Genomic DNA, 11,719 nt, shown 5'->3' with positions numbered 1-11,719 from the left:
CACAGAACATTTCTTGCTGATCACTTTTCTTTTGTCCATATTTACGCATTAAATGTGAGGAGTAAAATATAGAAAATTACAAGGGGAAACCCATGGGACAAGACAGGGGAACAACAGAAACCCTCCTTCCTCCAGATGGGCAAAATAGGAATTGTAAACAGAAGACGGGTAGAGATTCCCCTTATCAACATTCACAGCAAATGAGCCTATTTTCGAAAAATAAAAACTAAGACAGACCTGGATGAATCTAGCCCAACTTCAAGTCTTCTACATAAACTCTGGATTGCCAACATCACAAAGACAAATACGGAGAAGAAAAGTTCTATATTAATACCATGCAGGAAAGATTGGTTTGTGTGTGTGTTTACTTGCCTTTGATAACCTAGACACATCTAGTTATGTAGCAGTTTAGTATTAAACTGTCACCTTAGCGGAGCCCCGTCCCCCCACCTTTTCATGAAACCAGTACGATGTATAGGGTAGCAGAAAAAAAAGAAAAAAAAAAAATACTGCTCAAGATAGACGAGGAGGGATGGTCAGAAAGATTGCGGCTCTCACGGACAGGTCACTAGCAGCCACAGCCTTCTCTTTGCGGTTGGGGTTCGCTGGTTAGCCGGCCTCCTTGAGGTGCAGATGGTTTATGCTGTACACCAGACTCAGCAGCATTCAAGTCTAGGCTTCCATCCTGGATATTTTGGTAAATTTTCTTGGCAGCCTCCAGAAAGGCGTCTTCCACGTTCTCTCCTCTGCAGCAGAAGAAAAATTTGTTCGTGGTTGCAAAAATGTGTCACACACAAGCCTAATGCAAATCTGTTCTGTGCCTTACACACAATTTTTGCATGACAAACATGGGACGTCAAAAGTGGTGCAACTGGTTTGGAAAAACAATTTAATCTATGGCCCCATTCGCTTTCATTTAGATAAACTGCGTCAGGTGCAACCCTTCATAAAGCTGCTGGATAATGTCCCTGTTGATCTTCCTTTCAAATTTTGCAATAAATTGCCAAATAACATTACTAACAGAAAAGGGTAGAAAACCCCTTAAAAGACACCTTGATTGAAGATTGTTGAGTTATATTTTCCATGTCCTACCAGGCTTACTTGAAAACCTGTACTAACAGAAATAAGCAGATTGTTTTTGCTGCTTAAAGTCCCTGAGGCCTGGTTGCCTCAACCTTCAATATTTATTAACCAACAACAAAATGCAGTGTAGTCAGTGTAACCAAAGTGCTTACTTTGTTCCAGGTCAGTAAACACTTAAGTATTGAGGCCAGAGACAGCCAGGCAACCAGTATTTCCAGGTCAGCCTACCTGTAATAATAATTCATTTCAAAAAGAGAACAGAACACTTCCTTTACAAAAAAAAAAAACAAAAAAACACAAATTGTAGCTAGAATTTCTGTCATTAAGTTGCACCGATGTTACTAAGAATAACTCTAGCAAAGTGAATTATAAAAAAAATGTGTGGGGGCACTCCAGGCTAATGGTCTTTCCTGCTAAAAGACAATCCATGGCATGCCACCTAGCACTGCAAAACTAGGATCAGCTTTAGAATACTGATCAGTCCCCCCTCCCTGATCTTGTCAAGAAACGTGTTTTGGTTATTGAAGATACCAGAGGAGTGGTCTGCATAAACTATTTCTCTTGCAAGGAAAATACTTATTTCAGTTAATTAAATCTAAAATTCTTATAAGATTTAATTGAACAAACAAACAAAAAAACAAACAAACTAATGGCAAATGGCTTTATATCCTATATACTGCTATGCAGGTAGAAGAGAATTCCATTTGTCACTTACGTTTTTGCACTTGCTTCCAGGAACAGGAGACCTGAAATATACAAATGAGACCAACACTGAGTAAAGACCAATAAGAGACATCAAACTTGGAATGCCATAACCAGTATCTGAAAAAGGTTTGGATAAATAAAAAATTGCAAGTTTTGAACACACACCATTCTCCTCTGCAAACTGCTTGGCCTCCTCATATGTGACATCACGCTGGGCCTCCAGGTCTGCCTTATTGCCAATTAGAATGATTACCTATAGAGAGGGGCACAACACATTACTGAGAAGAACTGATACCACGACACACAACCTAGTCCCAGCCTGACATCTGACTTCACTGAGTCACCCAGTCCAATGCAGACCTCACCTATACCCGGACTAACAACCAACTGAGGAATGGGTCTAAACCTGACTGACCTCTGTGACTTTGACATTCAAGTGCAACTAGAAACCAACAGCAAACACCGGGAAGAAAATTCAACTCCAATGGGACACTAAGCCTAAACTAGCTTAAAAATTGAACTTGCACATGTGAAGACGGTCTGAAAGATTTGTAGTGCGATGATTGCTGACCAGGTAACACTAAGGTACAGCCCAGTAAGGGCAATGAATACAATTTACTGTGTTTGGATTGGTGAGATTCCGTGCATCAGTCAACCAGCTGCTTAAATGGTTGTATGTGCTTCTCCTAAAAGAGAAAAAAAATAAATAAATAAAACAGATCTAGTAAATGTTGTTCTTGATCATGAACGTGTACACTTAGCATTAAAATATAAAAATATGTGAATATAAAGGCAGTCACTGAGAAAATATATGGGGTACAGCAAAGTATCTAAATTTGATAAGCTAGATGTAAAACCAGCATGAATAACAGACAGAAGAAGAAAGTATGGCACACTTCATGGATGAGCTAAAACTACCGTTCTATGACCACTAAATGGAAAAGAAACATTTCCAATGTCTGATTTTTCCTTTAATCTTCATACATTAGGACTGTCATACATAACATTAATTTTAAAACAAGATCATAAAAGATGATGGACAAATAAAATAAGATTTCCAGAGTCAGTCAGGCCAATCTAGACGCTATTAAACATGGTCTTAAGGAAATATCATGGTTGGATCTGTGGTGAGATAAAGATGCATTTCAAGCAAAAGATATGTGTACTCAATTTTACAGACAGCTCAATCCATTGCTAACAACGATGATGTAAATGAGGGGAAACTTGACCCCCCCCCTCTCCACAATACTAATGCAAATCCACAAAAGATCCTATAGATCAAATCCTTTTTTAGGGCATTCCTTTTTCAAGTATTTCCTCAAAAAGTATCTAAGTAAATGCACTGAAAATCTGTCAGCGTTGAAAATGATCAAATCCCTTTGAAAGTAGAGTACGTGTTTTGTGGAGCATTAGACCTTGAGACTCACAAATATCCATTCCTGTTAATTCTTTTCTAATAATCTAGGTAATCTACTTAGGTCATCTACAGATAGTTAAACAAAGGCATGTCAACGCTTTACACATATACACAATAAAGATCAACATGGGGGAGGAAAAAAAAAAAAAGGGAGGGAGTTATTAGTATGCAGCAACTATAAATATTCAATCAATCAACATCCCAAAAGGTCTTGTTAATGTTGATATAAAATGTGTGTCTCTTCACTTTTTGGGGAATGACTGAAAAATCCCTCATAAAAAGGACGTTGGACTATAGGACGTCACATTTGTGACAGCTCAGCACAGTGGGAATCCAGACCTTGAATACATCAGACATTCTGTACACCTGTCAGACAAGGATGATATTCCAGCATCATATGTAGGTGTATTCCAGGATCCCCAGGTCGCAGACAGAAGGGGGGAGGAGTAGATGAATAAAAAATCCAAAGCCCTGAGCAAACAGGCTATGCTCCCTGTGCGCAGCACAAGGTTTTATTTTTTTTCCCTGACTGACTGCCTTTAGGACCAGTACAAGGCTCCTGGATTTGGTTTATCCAACAGTATTTAGTATGACAATTAGGTTTAACAGGCAAAACAAATGTTCTGTGGAGTATCCTTGATAAACACCTTACCTGGTTATATCATAGACCATAAGTGCCCCCGCAGCACCTCGGTAGTAGCTTCTGGTGACGGCTCGGAATCGCTCCTGTCCTGCTGTGTCCCAAATCTGCAGCTTAATTTTCTGGCCACTAACTTCAATTATCCGGGTACCAAACTCCACACCAATTGTATGAGGACAGTCTGCCATAACTGAAAAGAAAAAACAGAAAGGTTTGTTAACCTGCAACCAAAACCTTAACCTCACAGAGAGCCACCTTGCTTGACTATGGTACAGAAAACACAACAATCCTAAACAATTCCAGAATTTAAAATCAAAAGGAATGGATAGCAAGGATACAATTAGGCATTTTAGATCAGCAAGATTAAACTAGCAGATTGACTTGCAATGACTATATTCAAATCAATGAAATCTTTATCATTGGTCCCACTAACATGCCACAACCCCTGTAAAATCTACCAAAAGCTTACACTTTCTTGCTACACTCCTGTCTGTCAAAGGTTACAGCTACACTAGCCAGGGGTCACAACATTTGCAGCACACTAAAATCAATGTGGTTACATTGTGTCAACAAGCAGTTAAGTGTCTTTAACAAAAGATTTAAGCACAATATAACAAAATATCCACCAACATTTGAAAGAATACCAAATGATAAAATGATCCTTTTCTGACAAAAGCACTTGACCAGAACTGTGAGCAGAATCTACTGCTTTGCATTACATAAATAAATAAATTTAGGTTTTCCTGGTGTTTTCTGGCTAAGGTACAACATTACAGCATAAACATACAGTATAGATTTAACAGATTACAAAAGCATCCCACGACAATACAATCAGCTTGAAGAATGCTACATACAAAAGATAATTTCTAATTAACTGCCACATCCAGCTCGCTGATTAAATATAGAAATTCAATTCTCTGTTCTGAACCCTGAATTATAGAATACAAGGAATGCTGCATGCCTAAAAGCTTCATAATTGACTTCTGTTTGGGCTCTCCGTGTGGGTGAATATGGCCGCAGCACATGAATTAGGCACAGAAACACACTTACATTTCTTCTCTGTAAACTGGTGCAGCAAACAGGATTTCCCAACTCCCATGTCACCTGCAAGAGATAAGCCCAGTTTACTGGCAATGTCACAGGCTCAATACACACCCCTATAAATAATACATGAATTTTCTGAGAGGTACAATAACAATTACACCTTCTTGTCTAACCAGCGGTTTTCTATGCTGTGTGTGCACGCGCAGTCTGTTACTGTACAGTGCACAACTCGGCCCACATATATAACATCTGCAGGAAAATATATACACTAAAGAATCGCTCACTCATGGCTGGTGAAACACGTGGCTGGGAATAAGTGTAGTTAGAAAACAAAAGGAGTTGAATACTTACAAACTGTAAGTAAACTTTTATAACTCTGTGAAATTAATACTCGTAAGGAGTTTAATTTTGCTGAGTTTTGAATTTAAGTTGTTTTTTGCTATATTTTGCAGATAATTGAGTTGTGTCAAAACTAGTTATATCCTCCTTATCAGTAGGTCAATATTTGCTCCATCCTTACCTCGAAGCTTCTTACCTTGAAACATCTTGCTCAGCGAAGTTGTTAATTAAGTTTCTTGTTATTGACTACTAAGTGTCTTCCACCTTGTTGTCTGACTATATAAACTGTGATGTGATAATAAAGTTTTGAGAAGTGATATAACTACATGCTTGAGCTGCTTTGTGTGTTAAGCTACGTACACACTTCCAATTATTATCGTCGGAAAACGAACGACGAACGTTCCTGCACGATATATATGAACGATCGTATAGCACCGATACTGCACATAGAGGTAACGACACGATCGTTCGTAGATATTGTACACACAATAGATACGATCGTTTAAGCGATAGAGGAACTATGTGCACGACAGGAAAGTGAACGGACGTTCGTTCATCACGCATGCTCTGAACATGGACGATCAACGAACGACCGTACACACGAACGATGTTCAACGATCGTCGTCCAATCCGATCCGTCGGTCCGGTCGTTCGTTTCCAGCGACTTTCCTCGTTCGTCGGCGTCGTTGGTTACTTTTTTACGAACGATTTTTTGCCCAATCGATCGTTCGTCGTTCGATTGGAACGATAAAAATTGGAAGTGTGTACGCACCTTTATTCACTGCTCCCAACTCGTTGAAAACAGAAGTCATGATAGAGAGGGATAAACTGAGCTGGGATCAGCAAGAAATCGCCTTAACAATACTGTAACTGGGAAAATGAGTGGCAGCAAGGAGGAAGGTTTGGTTCAGTGCACAGTCTGCCATATGTATGCATTAACAGAGCAACAGCTCCTAGGTGAATACCTCTGTGACAGATGTGAGCAAGTCACCCTTCTGAAATCTCACATTCAAGAGCTGGGGAAGCACACTGCAACACTGAGATCACTGGATCACCTTGAGAGGGGTCTCCTGCTCACTGAGCAGGCGGTTAATGGCTTAGATGAGGAGGGTGGAGAGGTTAATCAGGATGAAAATATAGGGAGCCGTGTTATTGTAGTTAGAAGGAGTGGTAAGGGCACCAAGAAAAGGAAGGCAAGCCCTGTGTTTGAGCATCCTAACAAATTTGCAAAGTTATGTGAAGATGTGCAGACGGCAGACCCAGTGGTGGCATCTCTAGATGTTACTGCTACCCCTAACAGTCGGGAGAGCAGCACATCTAGTAGGCGTGGGGAAGGCAATGCAGGAAGGAGTAATCAATTGGTTGTCATAGGGGATTCTATGATCAGGAGGACTAATTTGTCTCCGGATCCCTTCAACCGAATGGTTTGCCGTCTCCCTGGTGCCAGGGTTTAGCATGTGGTGGAGCAAGTGGACAAATTACTGAGAGGGGCTGGGCATGACCCAGCTGTCTTGGTCTATGTTGGAACCAATGACAGGATAGATGGAAGATGGAGGATCCTTAAAAATCAGTTTAAAGAACAAGGTTATATTCTCTGGAATATTTTCTGTACCATGCGCAACACAGGAAAGGCAGAGGGAGCTTCAACAGCTAAATGCATGTCCTGGTGGATTAGGGAAGGGTTTAGGTTCTTAGAGCACTGGGCTGACTTTTCATTGGGGTACAATCTTTATGCCAGGGATGGTTTGCACCTAAATGGAAGGGGGTCTGCTATGCTAGGGGAAAGATTTAAGGGAATGGTGGAGGGATATTGAAGCTCCCCAGCAGTAATCCTGAGCGTGGCTCGAGTGAATTATCCATACCAAAAGCGGTAACCCCGAGCCACACTCGGTGGATTTGCCAGGGAGTTGCGGGAGTTGAATGTGGGGATACATAATACACAATTAATTACTCAGGTCAACGTGTCCTTTTCAGATATAATTGTATGTGGAATTGTAATATTTTTATTGCGGATTTCAAATCTGTGTTCAGTTTTTCTCCAGCACGTCTAGTTTTTGTGATGCAGCCAATTATATATTGTGTGAAATTAGTTATATATAGCCTTAACATATTACAACAGTTCTTTTTAAGGTTAGAGACCGCACTAACTGCGATTGATTTCATTTGTCATCACGCCTAGAAATTGCCTTAAGGATCCAGACAGTTTCTGTTACGTGTGGTTCATTCACGACAAAAGCACAAAGTCGCCAAATTACCACAGAACTTAAAAAGAGATAGAAATTATATTTCAGCTGTCCCCTTCGTGACCAGGATAAATCTTGGGCTCCACATGTCATCTGTGCCAGATGTTACAATGGACTGCGTGACTGGCTAAATCGGCGTAAAGCAGAAATTCCATTTGCAATCGCGATGGTGTGGAGAGAAACGCGAGACCATCTAAATCGACTGCTATTTTTGCCACGTCAACAAAAGGGGATTCTAAGGTAAAACTAAGCACAAAATTGTATATCCTAGCCTCGATTCTGAAATTAGGCCAGTTCCCCATGATGATTCATTGCCAGTTCCGGTACCGCTACATGATGGACTTGCTTCTGTAGAAGGTGATAAGGAAAGCGCTGGAGTTGCAGCCAGTTACAACCCTGAATCATCCGATCCGGACTACTTGGCTGATAAAGATTCAGAACCAGAGACCTTTACACAAACGTTGAATGATCTTGTCTGTGATCTAAATCCCCCGAAAGAAAAAGCAGAACTTCTTGCTTCAAGGCCTAAACAGAAGCACTTGCTTGCAAAGGGTGTAACTAACTCACTAGAGAAAACGAAGTCATAACTTGGCATCGTTCTTCACTAGTGATGGCTCACTATGCTACTGTCGTGATATAAATGCACTCTTTAACAGTTTGTCACAAGAGTCCATCTGAATGGTGTATCTTCATTGATTCCTCTAAAAGAAGCTTGAAAGCAGTCTTACTGCATAATGGTAACTCCAAACCAAGTTTACCGATTGCCCATTCCGTTAACCTAAAGAAGTCATATGACAACATGAAGTTACTACTTGAAGCAATTCAGCATAAAACACACAAGTGGAACATCTGTGGGGATCTAAAAGTTAATGGCTTGCTGATGGAAATGCAAGGAGGATTCACAAAATATTGCCGTTTTCTATGCCTGTGGGACAGCCGATTCACGGGAGACCATTATGTAAAGCGTGACTGGCTACCAAGAGATACATATAAGCCCGGAACAAGCAGTGTCAAGTTTCTGCCTCTGGTTGATCCGCATAAAATATTTTTGCCTCCTCTCCATATCAAGTTATGCTTGATGAAGAACCTTGTAAAGGTCATGGGTAAATCAAACTCCATGGGTTTTCAGTACCTTTGTTGAGAAGTTTCTAAACATAAGCACTGCAAAAATGAAGGAAGGGATAATTATAGGGTCACAGATCAAGTCTGTTTTGCAGGATGATCTTTTCAAACAATCTCTCTCAGCAGTTGAGCTAGAAGCTTGGGATGCATTCAAGTGGCTGTGTGAAAATTTCCTGGGCAACCATAAGTCTCCTGCATACAAGGAAGGAGTTCAGAACCTGCTTGATTCATACCAGAAACTGGGTTTCTTTCCAGGAAAATCTTGGTATGGTGAGTGAGGAACAAGGAGAACGTTTTCACCAGGACATTCAGTTAACGGAGCACGACTACCAAGGTTTCTGGAATGAAAGTATGATGGCTGACTACTGCTGGATGCTGCATACTCTAAGCATTTCTGAAGAAACAATGGTACCTGACTGACACTGTTCAGTAGATCTTTACCACAGTGTGCCTTAATACATCTTCAGTGTGAAGTAAAATAACATTCACTTCAATGGTGCTTATGTTTTAGTGCAAAACACATGCACATGTTAACTATAATAGTACTCATAACTTGGGGACTGTATGTGTTAGGGAAAAATAGAAAACATCTAAAGTCTACTTAAACAGATTTAGAAATGTTTGCTGTGATTTCTGATGAACAAAATTTTTGCTGACCTATGTATTAACTTTCTGGCCACAAGTATACATATACAAGTAAATAAATAAAAAGAAAAGGACACAAAATATACTATTTAAACTGTGTGTGGAACATTTACAAGTGTTCTTAAATAATAATCATTATTTATTAACCTGATAAAATTACCAATTATGTGTCCAAATCTATTGCAATTTGCTTTAACCACCCCAGCACTAAACCTGACCTTGGTTCGGGTTAAAAAAAAATTACAATTATCGATAAACCCAAACTTTTCTCACTGTATGAAAATACAGTGAGAAAAGTTCGGGTTTATCGATCACTTACCTGGTCCCGCTGCGATCATCCAGCGTCGGGTGCCTTCTCTGAGAAGGTGGGGATTTTAGTGTAGGCGAAAAAATACGGGGTTATCCAAAAGAGCAAAAATATTTAGTGCGAGAAATTACGGGCTTAGCGGTTGGGGGGTTAAGAGAGCAAATTTTATATCATTAAGGACAGCTCTCTGCGATTTGGACTGGGAGAGAATATTGTCCTTAAAGAACCCAGAACAGAAATGGGAATGTTTCAAGTTTGTTCTACACAAACACACTTAAAAATATATTCCAATGAATAACAAGTTTAAGAGGCTAAAATTAAAACTTATGTGGCTTACAGCTGATGGTAAAAAATAAAAAAATGAAGGATCACCTTCATCATTTGAAAACTTTAAAGAATATAACAAAAGATGTAAAAAGGAGATAAAATGTGCAAAACATTAAAATGAAAGATTGCAGAGGAAAGTAAGACCCCCCAAAAATTTTAAAATACATTATAAGCAAAAAGAGCACAGTGTTCTCCAGAAAAAAAAAATTTCAGCCGGGTGGTAAAAAAGGGGGTGTGGCAAAACAAAGCAAATTTAGTGCTCCCAGTTGTTTATGCCATAGGTATCCAGTAACCTCCTACTGTGTTCTACCTTCTGCCTATACTTTGTTCCAACTTTGTGATGCCTGCCTCAATAGTATATGCAATTGTATGTATTCTATGTATTTTGCCACAACTGTCCTATGCCGTGTATTGTGACCCAACTTTCTAGTGTTCTAAGCTTTAAGAGTGTAATCCCTTGTAGTAGTGTATTAGTATAATGAATGTGGTGTAGCAAGTTAGGCTTAGTTCATATTAGCAGCAAAAAACATTTACCCCTTCTGAGTGACGTCTGGCAACTGCTAGGCACCTAGGACTGGTAACAGGCGGTAAGTGCTGGGCTTTTTTAGACCTAGCAGTTTTTTAAGCAGCAGTGGTCCCTAGCATTAGGAATGGTCAAATGTAACCTTACTGCCAGAGTGAATTCAGCCTAACTTTAGATGTGCCCCTGAGGCTATATTTAATTAAAGTGAACGTTTGTGAAAACATTTTTTTATCCACTTGATCCTTTCACAAAACGAACCCAGCGGGCCCACGCTGGCTCAGCTTCCACCTTTTCTCCGATGTTCCCTGTTATGTCCAGTGCTGCCTTGAACTGTGCATTCATGAAATTGAAGTTTTTTTTCTTCTTTTTTTTTTCTACTCAAAATTGATATGATTGAGAAACAGTTGGGCAAAATTAAGGTTGACAAAGCACTAGGACCCGATGTATTACATCCATGTGTTCTCAAAGCGCTGAGCTCAGTTATTTCAAAGCCATTATTTCTATTTTTTGGGACTCTTTAATCACTGGCATGGTGTCAATGGATTGGTGTAAGACCAATGTGGTTCCTATTTTCAAAAAGGGAGCAAAGTCATTACCAGGTAACTACAGACCAGTAAGTTTAACCTTCATAGTTGGAAAGGTCCTGCTAGAAAATATTATATTAAGTGATAATCAGCATAGCTTCAAGAAAGACAGAAGTTGTCAAACAAATTTACTCTCTTTTTATGAGGAAATAGGTAAACAGCTAGACAGTGGAATAGCAGTTGATATAGTGTACTTGGACATTGCTTAAGCATTTACCACAGTTCCTCAAAGACGGTTAATATGTAAGTTTGGGTCAATAGGTTTAGAAAAGTCAATCTGTAAATGGATAAATAACGGACTTAAAGACTGCATCCAGAGAGTAGTGATTATTGATTCATACTCTGAATGGTCTAAGGTTATTAGTGGTTTACCCCAGGGTTCATTGTTGGGACCTTTACTGTTTAACATCTTTACAAATGATATAGAGTTTGGGATTAAAAGTACCATTTCTGTGTTTGCAGATGACACAAAGCTTTGAAATGTAATTAAGTCCATACAGGATGTCTATAATCTACAAGCAGACCTGGATGTACTGTGTGATTGGGGAGCCAAGTGGCAAATTACATTTATCTAAATTAAATGTCAAGTTCTGCACTTGGGGGCCAACAACATGCATGCTTCATACTGTCTAGGGGGAATACATTTGGGGGAGTCAGAAATGGAAAAGGATCTGGGGGTTCCTGGTAGATCATAGACTTAATAACAGCATGCAATGCCAAGCTGCAATATCTAAAGCTAG

General features: G+C 39.6%; 1 protein-coding gene across 2 annotated transcripts in view; it reads right to left on the bottom strand.

Annotated features, from left to right (window-relative positions):
- Positions 1-442: 442 nt before the first annotated feature.
- Positions 443-11,719, bottom strand: part of LOC140342816 (ras-related protein Rab-14) — a 31,921-nt gene continuing 20,644 nt past the window's right edge. For both annotated transcript variants that reach the window (XM_072429168.1, XM_072429169.1), the window contains exons 5-10: positions 4,896-4,949; positions 3,858-4,035; positions 2,408-2,474; positions 1,954-2,041; positions 1,799-1,829; positions 443-746 (exon numbers count right to left, since the gene is read on the bottom strand). In XM_072429168.1, the coding sequence (XP_072285269.1) occupies positions 569-746; positions 1,799-1,829; positions 1,954-2,041; positions 2,408-2,474; positions 3,858-4,035; positions 4,896-4,949 (596 nt within the window). In that variant the 3' untranslated portion in view covers positions 443-568. The remainder of the gene's footprint in view (positions 747-1,798; positions 1,830-1,953; positions 2,042-2,407; positions 2,475-3,857; positions 4,036-4,895; positions 4,950-11,719) is intronic.

Source organism: Pyxicephalus adspersus, chromosome W, assembly GCF_032062135.1.
Source record: "Pyxicephalus adspersus chromosome W, UCB_Pads_2.0, whole genome shotgun sequence".
Classification (NCBI taxonomy): Eukaryota; Metazoa; Chordata; class Amphibia; order Anura; family Pyxicephalidae; genus Pyxicephalus; species Pyxicephalus adspersus.
The sequence above is the reverse complement of the archived record's forward strand: the minus strand, read 5'-3'. Positions and strand labels throughout refer to the sequence as shown.